The sequence below is a fragment of the Lissotriton vulgaris genome, chromosome 7 (genome assembly GCF_964263255.1).
Source record: "Lissotriton vulgaris chromosome 7, aLisVul1.2, whole genome shotgun sequence".
NCBI classification, from domain to species: domain Eukaryota; kingdom Metazoa; phylum Chordata; class Amphibia; order Caudata; family Salamandridae; genus Lissotriton; species Lissotriton vulgaris.
Window position 1 is genome coordinate 1,490,187,216 of NC_141695.1, and position 19,581 is coordinate 1,490,206,796.

General features: G+C 45.7%; 1 protein-coding gene across 4 annotated transcripts in view; it reads right to left on the bottom strand.

The window, feature by feature from the left end:
• Window positions 1-4,867: 4,867 nt before the first annotated feature.
• LOC147705857 (uncharacterized) overlaps window positions 4,868-19,581 on the bottom strand; it is a 233,116-nt gene continuing 218,402 nt past the window's right edge. For all 4 annotated transcript variants that reach the window (XM_086932296.1, XM_086932297.1, XM_086932298.1 and 1 more), the window contains one exon: window positions 4,868-5,383. In XM_086932296.1, the coding sequence (XP_086788422.1) occupies window positions 5,265-5,383 (119 nt within the window). In that variant the 3' untranslated portion in view covers window positions 4,868-5,264. The remainder of the gene's footprint in view (window positions 5,384-19,581) is intronic.

The window sequence follows — 19,581 nt, forward strand, 5'->3', positions numbered from 1 at the left end:
CGCAACTCCCCAGGAATGCAAATGGCCGAAATGTATTGTTCCATAACAATGCGACGACCCACAAGGAGCCAGAACCAATCCACGCCCCCAATAGGCCGAAGCGCAACCCAAGGGCACTGGGATCTAAGCGGTGTCCCAGCGGGAAACCGGTAAGACAATGGGCCGGAGGCATCCTACAGGAGAGCTTAGGGGGCCAAACAAAAAGGTGCAGAAAAGGTGCTGAGAAACCAACCGCCACAAACACCTGCCGAGTCCGCTAGGGGACTCGGTAGGAGAACTCCAGCAGGTGAGGTCAGAAGCACAGCACACTCAGGGAGTCCGCTATAGCAGGAACGAGGAGGAAGTGCAACAGGGGGAAAGAAGATAAGTTAGGCAAACCAAAAAAACCCTGGGGCATGAGAGTCCGCTACAGCAGGACCTCCGCCCCCATTTACCTGAACACAGGAACAGCACTCAGAGTAGTGCAGAAACAAAAAGACAGGTTGTGGTGTGGATCTTGTACCCTTTTATCAATCAATAATCAATCAAAACATTTGTATAGCACGCTACTCACCTGTGAGGGTCTCAAGGCGCTGGTGTGGGGAACAGCTATTGATCAAACAGCCATATCTTGAGGAGTCTCCTGAAGGTCAGCAGGTCCTGGATCTGTCCTAGGCGGAAGGGGAGGGTGTTCTATGTCTTGGCTGTGAGGTGGGAGAAGGATCTGCCGCTGATGTTTGTTCGGTGGATGCGTGGAACGGTGGCGAAGGCAAGGTCAGTGGGTGTAGAAGGTGAGTCACTTGTTGAGGTATGCTGGTTTCGCATTGTGGAGTGCTTTGTGAGCGTGGGTGAGGAGCTTGAAGGTGATCCTCTTGTTAACGGGAAGCCAGTGCTGGTCTTTAAGGTGGGCGAGATGTGGCTGTGGATGTCGAGGATGAGGCGTGCAGAGGCGTTTTGTATGCGTTGGAGTCTCTTCTGGAGTTTGTCTGTGGTTCCCGCATAGAGGGCTTTGTTTAGTCCAGCCTGCTGGTGACGAGGGCCTTGCTGACCTTCTGGTTTTGGTGGGGATCCATCTGTAGATCTTGCGAAGCATACAGAGGGTGTTGAAGCAGGAGGAGGAGACGGCGTTGACTTGTTGGGTAATTGATAGCGTTGAGTCCAGGATGAACCCCAGTTTGCGTGCGTGGTCGGTGGGTTTCGGCGCAGTTCCCAGCAAGGCTGGCCACCAGGAGTCGTCCCGGGCGAAAGGGGTGGAGCCGAGGATGAGGACCTCCGTCTCGTCAGAGTTCAGTTTCAGGCGACTGCTCTTCATCCATTCAGCGACAGATTTCATCCCTGCGTGGAAGTTGGTTTTGGCGGTGGCGGGCTCTTTGGTGAGTGAGAAGATCAGCTGGGTGTCAATGACGTATGAGACTAAGTTGAGGTTGTGTGATCGAACGATGTTGGCGAGCAGTGTCATGTAGACGTTGAAGAGGGTCGGGCTGAGGGATGATCCATGGGGTACTTGCAGGTGATCTTGGTGGCTTCGGATCGGAATGGAGGGAGGCGGACTCTCTGGGTTCTGTTATTGAGGAAGGAGGTGATTCAGTCCAGGGCTTTGTCGTCGATTCCTGCATTGTAGAGTCGTGTGCGCAGGGTGTGGTGGCAGATGGTGTCAAAGGCGGCCGAGAGGTCCAGGGGGATGAGGGCCACGGTTTCGCCATATTCCTGCTGTCATCAGTGGTGGCGATGAGGGCGGTTTCGGTGCTGCGGAATCCGGATTGGGTGTTGTTCTCTTTGAGGAATTGGGTCAGTTGTCTGTTGACAATCTTCTCGATGACTTCCGCCGAGAACAGGAGTAGGGAGATGGGCCGGAATATCTTGAGGTCCTTTGTGTCTGCCTTGAGTTTCTTGAGTAGGGCGTTGAGCTCTGTCTTTTTCCAGATTTCTGGGAAGGTGGCGGTCTCGAATGAGCTGTTGAAGATCTTACGGAGTTGGGGTGCGACGAGGGAGCTCGCTTTGTTGAAGATGTGGTGGAGCAGGGGTCTGATGGTGAGCCGGAGTGGATTGTGTTCATGGTCTTGATGGTGTCTTCGACGTTGATGTGATTCCAGGAGATCAGGCGACTGGTGTGACTTGGGGGCAGTGAGTCTGGGGTGTTGGTGGCTGTTGGAGAGGTCTGGGTGCTGAAGCTGTTGTCGATGTCTGCAATCTTGCAGTGGAAGAAGGTAGATAGAGAGTCGCAGAGGACTTGTGACAGCGGGATTTTGTTGGAGGTGGAGATGGGGATGGCGAGTTCCTTCACGATTTTGAAGAGCTCTTTGCCATTGTGTGCGCTGATGTCGATGCGTTCCTTGAAGGAGGTCCTTTTGGCCATTCGAATGAGTTGGTGGTGTCTGCGGCTGGCGTTCTTGAGGGCTGCATGGTTGTCCGGTGTTTGCCTCGCAGCTCCATTTCTTCTCTAGTCTCTGGCAGGTCTACTTGGATGTCGGGAGGTCGGCGGTGAACCAGATGGCTCTTTGGTCAGTGCATCTGTGTGTCTTGATCGGGGTGAGAGTTTTGGCGCAGTCCTCGATCCATCGCTTGAGGTTGCGGGTGGCTGTGTTGGTGTGGTCGGTCTGTGAGTCTCGGGCGAGGGTGGTGGGGAGCTGGTCTTCGGTGACCTTGTTCCAACTGCCGTGGGGATTCTTCGCTGGTGGTTGTGTGTGGTGGTTTTCTTGAAGGATAAGTTGATGCAGCGGAGGTCGGTCCAGTGGAGTTTGGTGGTGTGGCTGATGAAGACGTGTCTGCTGGCGGAGAAAATGGGGTCGAGCGTGTGTCCGGCGGAGTGGGTGGGTGCTGTAATGAGATATTTGAGGATGAGGTTGGCAAGGTTGTCTAGTAGTGTGGTGGAGTAGCTGTCGTTGGTGTTTTCGCGGTGGAAGTTCAGGTCTCCAAAGAGGCTGTAGCCTGTGGAGGCCAGGGCGTGCGCACTGACGGCTTCTGTGAAAAGTCGAACTGAGGTCAGGGTCCGGGGGGTCTGTACACGAGTGTTCCTTTGAGGGTGGTGTTGGGATCAATGTGGATCTGGAAGTGCAGGTGTTCGACGGTGCTGAGGGTGTCTTTGGTGTTGGCCGAGATAGTGAGGGTATTTCTGTGAACAATGGTGATTCCTCCTCCAGGTCTGTTGGTGCAGTCCCTGCGGGTAATCTTTTAGCAATCCAGGATAGCTATGGTAACGTTGGGTGCCGATGAGAAGTTCATCCAGGTTTATGTGATTGGTGGTTGACACTGGGGGCCATATTGGAGGGATAGAGAGAGTAGTATGACAACTTCTGCTTGGAGTTTCGGAGGGAGCAGGATGCTCATTGGTATTACTGTGGCGAGGAAGACGGATGAGGTGGTAATGCAGCTTTATAAAATGCTGCTGTGGAAGTCATAGAAAAACCAAAGGTGGTGATGGACGGAGCGTTGACAATACAAACACTCACCCACAGTCAACTGATCTGGGTTTAATCCATCACTGTTCTTTAGCTCAATCCGCCACCCCAGTTCAGACATGGCCATATGCAAATCAGTCTAACCCTGTGCCTCATGGGAACAGTTCAGCCCGAACTGCCAAGCCACGTCTTCCCTGGATCGGAATCAAGCTTCCCAGGACCGGTTTCTGGCATTGCAGCCGTCTTCAGCAGGGCTTGCTTGACTCCAGTGCCAAAGTGAGCAAGGGACTCACGTCTGAGCATACCCTGCCAACTTAGGGCGAACAAAGAAAAAACACTGTATGACATTGTTCTGCATTCAGTCCATCACCTGTTGTTTTTGCATTTGTCACCCTGAGTGGGACGGGTATGCTCAGACGTGAGTCCCGTGCTCTCCATGCCACTGGAATCAACCTATCCAGGCTGATGAGGGCTGAAAGCCCGAAACCGGTCCTTGGATTCTTGTTTCCAGTCCAGGGAGGACCTGGCTCTGCAGTTCGGGCTGGACTGTTCCCATGGGGCACAGGGTCAAGACTGATTTGCATATGGCTGGGTCCAAACTGGAATGGCATGGTGAGCAAAAAAAAGATGGATTTAGGCCCAGATCTCTGTACTGGGGTGAATGTATGACATTGTTCTGCATTCTGTCCATCACCTGTTGTTTTTGAATTTGTCACCCCGAGTGGGACGGGTATTCTCAGACGTGAGTCCCGTGCTCTCCATGCCACTGGAATCAAGCTATCCAGGCTGATGAGGGCTGAAAGCCCGAAACCGGTCCTTGGATTCTTGTTTCCAGTCCAGGGAGGACCTGGCTTCGCAGTTCGGGCTGGACTGTTCCCATGGGGCACAGGGTCAAGACTGATTTGCATATGGCTGGGTCCAAACTGGGATGGCATGGTGAGCAAAAAAACGATGGATTTAGGTCCAGATCTCTGTACTGGGGTGAATGTATGACATTGTTCTGCATTCTGTCCATCACCTGTTGTTTTTGCAGCTGTGGAAGTCATGGCAGTGCAGCGCTGAGCAGCAATAGAGTGGTGCTTGGGGTGATTTTGCAGTGCTGGCGACGGTTTTAAAGGTGGTGACAGTATCGTAGTGTGTTGGTAAGCTGTCTTTGTCCAGTGCGCTTGCATTTCAGGTCGGGTGCTTATATTAACCACAACAAGTGCTGCAACAACTCTTACTATGTCTGACTTCAAATATATCTTGCACACGGGATAGGGTGTTTTTCTGTTCGGTGATGCAAACCACTTAGGGACAGAAATGCATAATGCAATGGATCAATAAATGGTCTAATCTGCTTCAATGAACCACAGATCTTTCATGACATATATTTCAGTAGCTGTAACTTTAAGGGAGAGCAGTATTAGAAAGTACTCTCTGTTCTTTTAAGACTCAGTCTTTTCTTTAACTGCATCCTGTAGAACTGAAACATAATTTTACATTCAGAGTGAAGTTAAACCAGTATTTTATTAAAATAACAATTCAGTAGAAAAAATGTAGAACTAAACATTCTATTGTTTTTTAGAATAATTTTCTTTTTTGTATTAAAATGAATAACTAACTTATTAGCACTAATTCATAACTTGTGAGAAATGGGACTGGAGGTTATATTGAGATTCAATTTAGGAACGATGACATCTTTTATTTGAATTTGGGGACGGTTAAATTAAGAGCAAAAAGAGGATATTTATAGAAGGTTACACAGTCTAGGAGGCTAAGAGATTGTGATGGGGCAAAACTTTGAAAATGAATGAACACTGGACTGTGTAGGCAATTTGCTTTCTGCTACCATGCCTCTCAAGAGAAGAGTATCATGATCACATTTTGAGGAGTCTTAGTTGGACTTCAGTTCACAGACCGCTGAAGGACATTACTTTGTGTCTGGAGAATGTTGACCACTTGCTGAAGAAGTTCATTGGTGCGCTGGTGGTAGTCTTCCAGTCTTTGAACTCTGGCGTTGAGTTCTTTAAGAAAAGAAGAAAACATGAAAATGAATACCTACAAGTACTTGTGTATATTATTACTTTCAGCCAGTTGGTATACTTGCAATTATCAGTAACACTCACATTTAGCTAAAAACATATTTGACTTTTTGTCAATTTTGATATGACAATCTAATTCTGAATTCCAAAACACAAACAAGATAAGGTGTGAAAAATTCAAGCAGAAGGTACCACTAACATGTTGTGAATATTGAATAAATGACACTTGAAACTTGTTAAGGCAGAGAAAAACAATGTTTGAATGACTTCTGGTGCTAGCGGACTCAAATTGAAAAAAAGTATTAGGGAGCTCATCCGGATGCCCCCTTATTCTGGGAAGTAATGGCGCACAGGGTAAATAGAGATACCTCATTGCACAGCATTTACGATGCATGGTATTTCCTTTGCAGTCTAAGTTCTGTATCGTGGAATAGTGAATAAGGTTGTACTACTTTGTTTCCCCTAATGCGAGGTGCAAAACTTTGCATGGGGAGTGTTTTTCAGGGAATATTTTTCAATAGGTATCACCAGGCAGTCTGTGTGTGGGAAAAACTACTAGGTGCAGTATTTTATTTTAACAATGTAATCGGGCAAAATCCTGGTTGAGGTCAAATCTGGATTACAGGCAGAGGAATAAAAAGCACCTACTACATTGAGATTCTCGTAACATTACGCTACTTATCGAGTGAACATGTGGGGATTGTGTACTAAACCGGAGAGCATGCAGCTAAACAAAGATCACTTTTATGGAAATTGGCCAATATGTATTGGTTGAATACCAACAACCTAGCCCTAGCCCTAAAATATTGGAATTTCTATTCTGAAAACAATCTGACGTTAAACACCAAAATTCTTTTTTGAACAGGCCGGCAGGGGTACAGCTGCACTTAAAAACCTACACAATTGTTTTAATATATCACTGATAAGCCTATGAGATAGCATAAACCACTGGACCACCTAAGGAACCCAGGACACCCATCCAAACAAACCCTAAAATTACAAATCTTAATCACATTGTAATATTGTTCGAGCACATAACCTAAACAATTACAACATTGTAGGTCCCACGAAACAGCGCACAAGTTCAATCTCCTCACCACAGCTGCCACACACGCAAGAATGTTATCAACAGTGTCACGTCTCTTCGCAAATGTTTTAGGGGCCCCTTTCCAATCTATGCACTTTATCTATCACAACAGCCGCAATCCGCTCCATTGCACCATATTTTACCCCACCAAAAGTTTATCGACAGTTGATATGCCTGCTTTCAGAATTGTGCAACTGGAAGCTTGGAGAAAGTGAGTAATAAGCCCACCTAGTGTGGAACCTAGTGGATAAGAGGCATTATTGCATGTGTTTCCCAAACTGAGCTACCAGTGAATCAGCTTTTAAAGTAATACCAGTTATATCTTTATGATTCTCAATATTATTTCCCAGTATCTTCGAGCATGCCCACCCCCTGTTGGCCATAGTTCCTCTTACGACACATTCCCTCCAGCAATGAGATGAAGAACAAGTTACTTACCTTTGGTAACGCTCTTTCTGGTGCAAAATCCTCACATTTTGAATATTTCCCCAGGCCTTAGACTTGATTCGGAACATTTTCTAGCAGTACCCCCTTCAGGAGGCTGCTTTTTGTTCAATACAGAGGAGAGGAGTTGGCCTAATGGCTAGGTTGGTCAACCTCGAATCTGGGGAACTGGGTTAGAGTCTCGGCAACGACCCTGCCCATCCTGTTATTCTGGGCAAATCATTTAATCTCCCCATGCCTAACAAAAAAAATTATATGAATGTGTCCTCCTGTAACGCAACTGTTCCTATGTAAAGCGCTCTGATATCCAATACCTTTGGGTCAAGTTTGCGCTATATATGATGGTCTTTTTCTGCAAAGCTTTGCCTTTCTTCGCTCCAGTGAACCTGATAAATAGCTGGTGTTCATTAGCACGATCAATATAGAAGCTGAGGGCTCTTTTCAAATCCAAGAGGTGAATCCTTTCCTCCCAGATTATAGGTTTGAGGTGGAGTACTGAACGCCAGAAGGGTGATGGTCTGACCAAAATGAAATGGAGTCACCACCTTCTGAGGGAGGGAAGAACCTGTCCAGAGGAGAAGCTTGTCTGGGTGTAACATAGTGCGAGGTTGATTACAGAAAGAGCCTGAAGCTTGCTGATCCACCTCGCTGATGTTATTGTGACAAGAAAGACTGTAACAACTCCTTCGCTGCCAGGCCTTTTCTCCCCTGTGCCATGCCCTTTTTTGGCTATTTGGGGTAGTTTGTACTTAGGCCCCCATAATGTTTTGTCCACATAAGGTATCCATGCCGAATTGGTGACCTTTACTTGCAACATAGTTACCCAGGGTTTGTAGATTCCCCTGGAGGGGTTCTAGAAATTAAGCAAAATACAGCAACATGTTTGAGTTTTGGGGGAATATAGGAAAAAGTGCTGCGGAGGAAAACACCTGGTTTATTAACTGCAAATGGTATCAACCAAGGGTTTGTAGTGCTAAAATCACTGTCTTCCTAGCTTTCAGGAACAGGTAGACTTCTGTCAGAAAACCATAACTTTGTACACAGTTTTGGCATTTTACTGGGACAGAGCCTATTTTTACTATTTTTTGTGCTTTCAACCTCCTTCCAGTTAGTGGAACAAATGGGTGGGAAACAAATAATGGATCCCAGCTAGCTATAAATTTCTGAATTGTGAACAAAATTCTGAATTCAGCAAGGAGTAATTTGTGTAGATCCTTCAAGGTTTTCCTATATTAAGTAACAGTTGAAATAAAAGAATGCTGAAATTTAGTTGAGAAAAACAGCCTTTTGTGCCTAGATTTTCACCTGTAACTTCTTTTAACTATGGTAGATTTTTGAAAGCTATATACTGTTACGGCCGCAAGACCCTTCTGGTTGCGGAGATATATGAGGCTTGTAGGTTCACCAAGAACCTGAAGTACGCAGAGCCAACAACTGAGTTGCACTCTGCAATGGTTTTTCATTGTGTACCGGGTATAAAGAAATTAATTTGGTAAAATATAAAGAGTGAAAAATAGGTATCAAGGTAAATTATGTATATCTGAAATGGTAACAAAATATGGAGTTTGAAGCAGGGATTATTTGTGCATCTCTGAATTTGTGGGTACCCAAATTAGCATGTGAATTTCAGGATATTGTTCAAAATGACTCCTTTTTTACACACTGTCTTAAATTTGAAAGGCAGAAATGCATAGAAAGACAAACAGTAATAACACTTGTTCTACTATTCTTTTTTCCCCTAAGTCTCCCAAAAAAATGATACCTCACTTGTGTGGGTAGGCCTAGTGCCCGTGACAGGAGATGGCCCAAAACGCATGATGGACACATCACATTTTTACAGTGAAAACTGACCCTTTTTTTTGCAATGTGCCTAGCTGTGGATTTTGGGCGCTAGCTCAGCCGGCACCTAGGGAAACCGAGCCAACCTGTACATTTTTAAAAACTAGACACCCAGGGGAATACAGGATGGGTTGACTTGGTTGGTTCTCACCAGGTTCAGCTACCCAGAATCTCAGGCAAACCTCAAAATTTATTAAAAAACCAAAAAACCTAATTTTCGTCACATTTCTATGAGTGAGGTATCATTTATATTGGGAGACGGAGGGGAACTCTAGGTCATAGGAAATTTTTGCTGGCGAGGTGATCCCAGACAGAAATGTGAGGTAGCAATTTTATTGAGAGACCTGTGGGAATACTGTCTGGTAGGAAATTTGTGTGGGCCAGGTGATTCCTCACCTTTCCCACACAGCTAAATTTGAGGTTTGCAGGGGATTCTTGGTAAGAAAACGGTGGGAGATATACACACAAGCCACACATCCCTAAACTACCCTGGGTGTCTAGATTTCAGAATTGTCTAGGTTTGGTAGGATTTCTTTGATGGGTACCAAGCCCTGGACCAAAGGCACAGGTAGCCCCTATATGTGACAAAACAACCTGTTTTTGCAAGAGAGGCACCTGCATTTTTGGTCCCGGGCTCAGCGTCCATCTAGGGAAACCTACCAGGCATTTCTGAAAGTAGACATTTGTGTGGCTCGCATGGATCCCCCAATATTGCTTTACCGAGAACCCCCTGCAAACCTCAATTAAGCTAACAAAATCATGTTTCACGTTTGGGAGGGGTGGGGGCATTATAGCTCCCATTTAGGGCTTTCCCCAACCCTAAGTACAAAAAAAATCCCCTGCTGTCTAGTAGACTTTCTGCCCCCTTGTGGGGGCAGATCAGGGGTAACAACCCCATCAAGACTGACCTTTTTTTGTTGGGGGCATTGGCATGCTTATTGTGAGCATCCCCCACTCCTCTTTTATTTAAAAAAAAAACAATAATTATCCCTGGTGCCAAATGGGTTTTCTGCCCCCGTTTGGGGTTATTGACTTATCTGCCCCCAGAGGGGCAGAAAGACTGCGGCACATTTTGGGAGGGATGGGGGCATTATAGTGCCCATTTAGGGCCGCCCTCACCCCTAAATACTAAACAAAAGAATCCCTGGTGTCTAGTGTGCTTTCTACCCCCCTGAGGGACCAGATTGGGGGATACTACCCCATCAGCCTCCCAAGGGGGGCAGAAAGCCCGAAAATGCCCAAATTTTTATGGGGGAGCAAAGGCCCTTGCCCAAGAGGCCGTTCCCTCCCTTCCTGGTGTCTTAGCGGGGATAGTGCCCATTTAGGGCCGCCCTCACCCCTAAATACTAAACAAAAGAATCCCTGGTGTCTAGTGTGCTTTCTACCCCCCTGATGGAGCAGATTGGGGGATACTACCCCATCTGCCTCCCAAGGGGGGCAGAAAGCCCGAAAATGCCCAAATGTATATGGGGGAGCAAAGGCCCTTGCCCAAGATGCCGTTCCCTCCCTTCCTGGTGTCTTAGCGGGGATCTGACTAGGGAAAAGAACTATTTGAAAGGGGAGATTCTTCCCTTTCCAACGTACCTCACCCACGTGTTTCGGTGCTCTGGGCTGAGGTAGCCCCACGAGCACCGAAGCAGTGAAACTGAAACGAGCCGATTGGCTCGTTTAAGTTTTAATGTAATGACATCATTACATTGAGAAAAAAAAATACCTCTGGAGGTTGGGGTGCTCTTCCACACCTCCCGGGGCTAAAAAAAAGACAAAACAACACAAAATGGAAATCTCTCAGCTGTTTACAGCAGAGGGATTAGGAGGTGGTGTGCCGAGGACATAATGGTTACCGGCCCCGCAGCCGGGGACGTAACAGATACGTCCTCGGCACTCAAGGGGTTAAAGGTATGGAGTCTGAAAGGACAACTGTATAGGGGCTCAAAAGGCATACATGAGGAACACATGAGGCATGTGAGGACCAATTTTAAGCCCCATTTGGGTGCAATAGAAGACGGAGCAAACATATGTTGCAAGCCTTTGCAAAATTGCATTATAACAGGAGATTTAAATGACATAGGCTCATCTGGCAACCCTAAATAGTCAGGAAGAGCTGACAAGTACCTTTTAACAGAGCCCAAAGCAAGGCATTTCTGGGCTAGGGACAACACAGTCAAAACTTCAGAGAGCTTGGCCTGGAGGGGTCAAGTCAAAGTCTAAACAAGCTTTGTTCGGTATATAAAAGAGTATCAATGAAAGCATTCTACATAGTAAAAACAAACTGTCAAGAATTATATAGCAGAGTTATCACAACGTGCAAGGTGCTTATTTGGAGATTGGAGAAAGTATGAGGACTAAAAAAACGTAACTTGATATTAGCCGAACATCAATGGAGATCTTACCCGCCCATTGAGCATCGCAAGCACCTGAGATCATTAAGGAACAGTTACTACAAGAACATCAGAACTTCTAAAGCAGACTTATTCAGAAACCAACTCAATCAAGCCAGTAACTGAACCAAAACACTATTTGATCTCATAAAAGCACGACTGACCTGCACTCTCAATCAGTCACTGGTGGGAACCAACTCGCTTCCAAACTGAGGAATTAGCCTCCTTTCTGCGCAGAAGGCAGAAACCATGAGAAATGGCCTGCAGCTAGACTTAGAAAAGCAACCTGTCCCCCCTCAATCCTGCCTATTCCCTCTCAGGCGTTTTGTTCCAGTATGCTCTCCCAGTCTTTACCCCAAAAATAACACCTCATGGAACTCTTTTAGAACATTTGATGAAGAAACCATTCATAAAATCTTAATTTGGCTGAAAACATCAAACTATTTCCATGACCCTCTTCCCTTGAAATTCTTCAAGGAAATAATACCTGCATTACTCCCAATCTGGACCAAGATTGTCAATGCCTCCCTCCTTCAAACCTCCATCCCTGATTGCCTAAAATCAGGACAATTTACCCCCATTCTGTTAAAAACAAAAACGGACCAAAATAACCCTAAAAACTTCGGACCTACTTCCAATATCCCTACCCTGGCAAAACCATTGGAAAAAGGTATTCACACTCAACTCTGTAACCATATCGATCTTTTCCATCTATTAAACAAAGTCCAATTGGGCTTCTGTTCTAGGCACAGTACCTAATCTGCTATGACATACATTGTAGACGATGCACTATAAATGCTGGACTAGAACCAAGCCTGTCTTCTAGTCCTCCTTGAACTATCATCGGCATTCGATATGGTGAAGCTCGCAAATCTCCTAGACCTTTTGGAACACCTCTACTGGCATTACAGGTTCTGTCTTTCAAAAGCTTTCCTCCTACTCCCTAAACAGATCTTAAAGAGTCAAGCTTAATCTGTCTCTATCTTGTTGAGGGACAAATTAACAATATATATATTAAAAAAACCTTACCGGATTGCCGTTGCTGTCTGCTGCATTGCGTTCTTCTGTATTCCTGGCATAGTCTCCCAGAATGCACTGCAGCAATCCTGACGCTGCATGAAAGCAGTGTCAGGATTAACCAGAGCGCTGGAACTTTGCGCTCCTAGGCAAACAGGGAGCCAGTGCCTGCTTGCTCAAGCCCCAGCAACGCAGCTGAGGCTGGAGAAAGCTTCTTTGCGCATGAGCGTTTTGGTTGGCCTGAGACAGCAGGACAAACCCTCATGCGCTGTGACAGGAGTGCACTGCCACTCCCTCATCACAGTGGCATCCCCTGGACCCGCCCCAAAGACTCAGCAGAGTCATGGGGGCGGGTCCACAAGGATTAAAAGAAAAACATTTTATTATTGTTTTATTTGTGGGTGGTGGCGCTAAGCATGGGCGGAAAATCCGTTACGCTCGCGGATTTTGCGGATTTTCGGGAAATCCGCAATCCGCGAGATTTGCGAATTTCCCGCAAAATCCGCAAATCCGCGAGCAGCGGATTTTGCTCGCGCTGCTCGCACTGTTCGCGTGAGTTCGCGCCCCGCGAATAAGTGCAAAATTGCAGAAATACGATTTTAGCAAAACTGAAAGTAACTACTTACCAGGTTCAAAAGTTCAGGCACATCATTAGTAGCCATTTCCTGTAGTGCTTCCTGAGGGGCCCCTCCAGAGTTCAGTTGCCAGTTGAAACTATTATGTGACCCTGCTCTGAACCTCAGAATAGTTACACATATGCCACAAAGGTCCTGAATTACAGCTAAGGGAGACAAGCAGGAGCCAGGCTGGAAGTTAAAATCCATTAATCAGCCCCTAATTCATTATTGTCAGTTGGGGCAGGGCAGGTGTTGTAACTAATTTTGCAACAATGAAAGCACTTAGCAAGTGCAAAAGATCACTAATCAGGGCGCACTAAGGAAGCAGGTGCCAGCTAAAAAAATATTCTGTGACACATTAATCAGCCCCAAATTAATTCAGGTCACTTGAGGCAGGGAAGGTGTGCTTTGCTTTGCCGAAAATAATGTACACTGGACAACCAGAGGGTGTGGTGATGAAACAGAGGGTGGCATGGGTGGGCCAGAGGTTGGCATGAGTAGTCAGAGAGTGGCAGTGGTGACAGAGAGTGGCAGTGATGAAGAAGAGTGTCCCAAACAGGCTGGACACGTAGAAACAACAAGTTCGCCAAACTTGCGACCCGACAGGTAAGTTCGCAAATTGCGAAATTGTAAAAACCCTCGCGAACTGGCAGAAACACGGGCGAACACAAAAAAAAAAAAAAATCCGCAAATTCGCGGGAATTCGCGGATTTTGCGGATTGCGAATCCGCAAATCCGCAAAATTCGCGGATTGCCAATCCGCAAAATCCTCTCATGCTTAGGTGGCGCTCCTCTCCTCTAGTCGAGGGACCGTTCCTGCAATGAGCCCTTCTGTGCAATACCGAAGTTACCCCCCTGCTTCTCAACTCTGCCTGGTATTTGCATTTGATGAACTATTACATTATGCTGTTATTAATGACAGAACCATGTTATTCGACTGTTAGTGAACGTGTAGTGAATGTGATTTTACTGCTTTTACTACTGTAGTTCTGTAAAGCGCTCTGATAACCGCAAAGGTCATGTTTGCATTATAAAAACGATTATAAAATAAATAAAAATGTTATCTGCCAAAATGCTATTTATGTTCTAAAATGAACTTATGGATGAAATATGTAGGCAAGGCTACACCTAAAGTCAAACACCATATTCTTGCACACAAAAGCAGTATCCAGTCGGTAGGCTTACACCTAAATTAGAAGCCCATTTAATGAGAAAAGCACATTCAGAAAAGAAATTTGAATGGATCATAAAAGAGAGGACCAAACTATCAACACAACAAATATTTTGCGAATTGAAAATTACTTGCCACAGTATGCATCTGTTCTTTGCATGTAGAGCTGTTGAATCTTATGCTATGCATGGATCGTCATCTAGTGTTGGGTCCGGATGTTTTGTTCGAAGAAGTCTTTCCAGTCATGAGGTAGGTGACTCCTCCTTTCGGTGATAGTGTGCATGGGCATCGACTACATCCTTAGATTGTTTTGCCACAGAGGGTGATGATGGAGTTAGTAAGCGTGGTAAAGAGAGATGTCCAGTTATATTGTATCTAAGTAAGATAGTACTGCAACAGGTATAGGTGCCCGGAGAGACAGGCAGGCACATGAGATTCTACAGCTCTACATGCCAAGAACAGATGCATGCTGTGGTAGGTAGCATTTTTCGTTCGAGGTATGTGAGCTGTAGCTCCCATGCTATGAATAGACTGTTTAGCAGTCATCTCCCAAAGCGGTGGCTAACCTGTAGCTGTTGCAGCTGTCTGAAATAGTGTACGTAAAACTGGCTGGCCCACACTAGCTTTTTGTCTTACTAACACATCTACACATTAGTGTGGTGTAGACCATGTTGCAGCTCTGCAGATGTATTCTATGGGTATATTTCCTAAGAATGCCATAGAGGCCATCAGTTTGCATGCAGATGCACTCAAGGGGGAAATTTAATGTGGTTTTAGCTTTGATGTAGCATATCTGAATGCACTTAACTATCCACCGTGCAATACTTGATTTTGATATTAGACTGCCTTTATGTGGTGGAGCAAAAGCAACAAAAAGTTGCATGGTTTTCCTGAAAGGTTTTGTCCTTTGTTATAGTAAAGTAATGCTCTTTTGACATCTAAGGTGTAAAGAGCACGTTCTGCCACTGACTCTGTTTGAGGGAAGAACACAGGCAACTCAACAGATTGGTTGATATGAAAGGCAGAAGTGACCTTAGGTAATAATTTGGGGTTAGTCCTTCGAACCACTTTGTTTTGGTGTATTTGTAAAAATGGCTCTTCTACGGTTAGTGCCTGAAGCTCACCCACTCTTATCAGAGATGTGATAGCTAGGAGGAAGGTGAGCTTCCATGTGAGAAATTGTAGTTCACATTTGTGCAATGGATCAAAAGGCAGACCCATGAGTCTTGTAAGAACAATGTTGAGATTTCACATTGGAGCAGGTGGAAGTCTGGGTGGAATGACTCTTACGTCCTTCTATAAATGCTTTAATAGCAGGCACTCTAAAAAGAGACAAATGTTGTCCGTTTTGAAGATATGCAGCTATTGCAGCAAGATGTAAGCGTATAGATGTGTACACTAAATTGGAACGCTGTAGATGTAGTAGGTAGCAAATGATGATGTGAATTGAAGTATCTAGTGGATTGATTTTATTGTTGTTATATTAAATGACAAACTTCTTCCACTTTGCTGCACAGCATGCTCTTGTGGTAGGGCGTCTAGCCTCTTTGATAATATTCATGCAGTCTGGGGGAAGATAAACATAACCAAACTCTAGGATTTCAGGTGCCAGATCGCAAGGTTGAGATGACTGGGATCTGGATGCCTTATCTCTCCATCGTTCTGAGTGAGAATATTGAGAGTAAGATGCAGTTTTTGGTGAGGAACTGCTGATAGCTCCAACAGGGTTGTGAACCAGGGTTGACGGGTCTATGTTGGAGAAACTAGGATTTGTGTCAGGGTCTGCTGTCTGAGCTTCCGAACCACTAATGGAATGAGTGGGAGAGGCGGAAAAGCTTAAGCAAATATCCTTGACCAAGTCATCAATAGAGCATTGCCTTTGGACAATGGGTGTGGATACTTGAATGCGAAGTTTGGGCATTTTGCATTTAGGTGGGTGGCAAACAGGTCTATTTCTAGGAAGCCTCACGTTTGGAACAATGGGTAGAGTTCCCATTCATGGATCTGCTGTCGTTGGCGACTGAGCAGATCTGCAATCTAGTTGTTTACTCCTGGGAGGTGTTCTGCAAGGAGATTTATTTTTTGAGGTATGGCCCATTTCCAGATACTCTGGGCTAGCTGAGAGAGCTTGAGAGAGTGTGACCCCCCCCCCCCCCGTTTTTGTACGTAGTACATTGCTATCATGTCTGTGCGAATCAGGACAACTTTGCCTACTAGATGAAGTTGAAAGGATTTCAATACAAAAAAAATTGCTAGAAGTTCTAGATGGTTTATGTATAGTTGTTTCTGTTGCAGAGTCCAAATGCCCTGAACGGTATGTTTTTGAAGATGAGCTCCCCAACCAGTGAGCGATGAGTCTACCATTAGCACTATTTGTAGGACCGGGTTGACGAATGGCCGCTCCTTGGAAAGGTTTTGTATGTTCCACCACTGCAGAGAGCGATGGGTGCGGCCATCCACCAACACTAGATCTGATAACTGACCTTGAGACTGGTTCCACTGACATGCTAAGCATTCCTGTAAGGGACGCATTTGGAGTCTTGCGTAAGGAACGATTAAAATGCACGAACACTCGAGCTGGTAATGAGTGTTGAGGCTGAAACTATGATAATAGAGTCTGCATGTTGCAGATCCTGACTGGGTTGGGACACGCTAGAGCTTTCTGAGTGTCTATTGTGGCTCCTAGATACACTTGTGTGTTGGATGGTTGGAGATGACACTTGGTGAGGTTTACAGTGAATCAGAGGTCGTGAAGCAGTTGGACTGTTTTTCGAGTGTGGCGTAGGCAACTCTGATGCGTGCTGGCTTTTATTAGCCAGTCGTCTAGGTAGGCAGTCGTCTAGGTAGGGGAAGACGTGAATGTGCTGTCTTCTTAGATGAGCCGCGACTACTGCTAGACACTTTGTGAAAATCCTGGGTGCTGTAGTTAGTATGAATGGGAGGACTTTGAATTGATAATGTTGGCCGTCGACCATAAACCTGAGGTATTTGCGGTGAGCTGGGTGAATGGAAATAGGCGTCCTTTAGATCCAGAGTGGACAGAAAGTCGCCTTGCTGAAGGAGTGGGAGAACCTGTTGAAGCGCGACCATGTGAAAGTGGTCTGATTGCATGTAGAGATTTCGTTGTCTGAAGTCTAATATAGGTCTTAATGAGCTATCTTTCTTGGGAATTAAGAAGTACAGGGAGAATACCCCGATCCCTTGGTATTGTAAAGGGACTGGTTCTATAGCTTGTTTTTCTAGGAGAGAGAGAACCTCCTGCTTTAAGAGTGAGAGATGTTCCAGTGACATTGCATGTGGTTTTGGAAAGATATTTGGGGAATTGGCTGTAAGTTCCAGGCAGTAACCATATTGGATAATTTGCAATACCCATTTGTCTGAAATGATGGAGTTCAAGACAGGGAGAAATTGGATTAAACGTCCCCAGACAGGAATGGAATTATCGGGGTACGGGATGGAAGTCACTGTTTCTTGCTGGATGGGGAAGAGCGTGTGGAGTTGCCTCTGTTTCTTCCCTTACTATTGATCCCTCTAAAACCTCCTCTGAAATAACCTCTTGGTGAAAGGGATGGAGTATTACCCTTGTAAGAGGAGTAGTTAGTGTCTGTGGATATGTTTTTAGAGCCAGGCCTATAAAAGGAGTGGCAAAAGGACCCTCTATTGATGTGTGACTGCAAAGCCCCCATGGACTTTGCCACCTCTGTATCTTTCATTTTTTCCAGCAAGGTGTCAACTGCTGGTCCAAATAGATGTTCCCTATCAAAGGGATGGGTGAGGATGAAGGTTTGTACCTCCAAGTTTTTGAAGGTGAAATCCCATTCCATTACAGTGTGGAGTGCCTCAGGGTTCTTCCCTGAGTCAGACTCTTTGTAATGTCTTTATGGCACAGTTGGCAGATATTGTATCCCGCTTCGATATCCGTATAGTAACGTATGTCGACGACACACAGTTGGTCGTAACATTCAATCAGCCCAACCAGTCCTGCAATAATCTCCAAGCCTGTCTTGAGGAAGTTGCCAAATGGATGAGCCTGTCTCACCTAAAGCTCAATGCTGAAAAAACTGAGCCTATGATTCTCGGCAATCCCCTAAATTTTAAAGCAAGTACAATGTGACCGCCGTGTATGGGCCCGATGCCAGCCCCATAAACTGAGAAAAAAAGTTAGGGAGTCTGGCTAGATCAGTACCTCACTTTTAAAGTACAGGCTAGGAAGACGGCCACCTCATGTTATGGCCTACTTAAAACGATCAATAAACTCCTCCCCTTGCTACCATTCCAAGCAAAAACACTGCTGATCCAGGCTTTAATCCTCTCAAGGATAAACTTTGAGAATGCCCTCTATTTAGAGGCGCCAGAATCAGTGGTCGCTAAACTGCAAGATATACAAAATCGTGCAGCAAGACTTCTGACAGGGACCCCGAATCGTTGCTCTGCAAGGCCTGCGTTACGCTCCCTCCACTGGATCCTGGTGCAGGAGAGATTTAACTTCAAGGCTCTCTGTGTCGCCCATAAGTCTCTGGAAGGGAGCGGACCTTCCATTAACAAAGCCATGATTTGCCCTTACAGGTCGAACAGAAAACTCCACTCCGATGAACTCCACTTAGCAGTCGTTCCCAGGATTAAGAAGGTCAGAAGTGGCGGCTGGTTGTTTTTTTACAAAGCCACCAGACTTTCGAACGCTCTCCCATTGGACCTTCATAGAGAGCCCAACCATCTCACCTTCCGAAAACAGTTAAAGACCTGGCTCTTCACCTAGGAAGTTGTGCTTCTAGCCACTGTTCAGTGCTAGGATCCTTCCGGGTAGCCATGCGCTATATAAGAACTATTTCAACCTCAGTTTTGAATCCTGAAACTCTCAACCAAGCATGCCTTCGTAAGAGTACACTGGTGTTAATTGTACAGGCTGCTGTGTCTGCCGCATCTAGAGCACACCTGATAGAGGTATTTGTAATGAGCTTACCCTTTTGAATAAGGTCATTAACTTTAGTCTTGTGTTCGTCGGGTAAGAACTGCATAAGTTTTTCTAATTTATCAGTGAGCCGTTTCATAACGAGCCAACAAAGCTTGAGTATTGGCAATACGCCAATGGTTAGCTGCTTGTGAAGCTACTCTTTTGCATGAGGTGTCAATGATCGTTGCCTCCTTATCTGGAGAAGGAGCTTCACCTGACGTTGGGAGTTGGCTCTCTTGCAAGCATTAGAGACTACAAGAGAGTCTAAAGGTAATTAAACATTGATTTATGTAGGGTCGGTGGGTGCAGGCTTATATTTTTTCTCCACCCTAGGAGTAATAATTCTTGCCCAGACAGGGTCTTTGAAAATGTCATCAGTGTGCCTTAACATGCTTTTGAGCATGGGTAATGTATGAGTGACTGTGAGAGGAGCTAAGGGTCTCAGAGAGGAAATCCTGCTCTAATGGTTCTGATTGTAATTCCACCCCGTGATATTGAGCAGACCTATTAAGGAGCTCAACGTATCCAATGTTGTCATCTGCTGTGGAGGGCCTGGAGGGGTACAACTCTGGATTATTAACTTGATCTGGATAAGTGTGATAATCCTGGCAAGGATCAGTGTCCTGTGGGGGATCTGGATTGTCATCCCCATCTCCGTCCCCATCATCTTGTG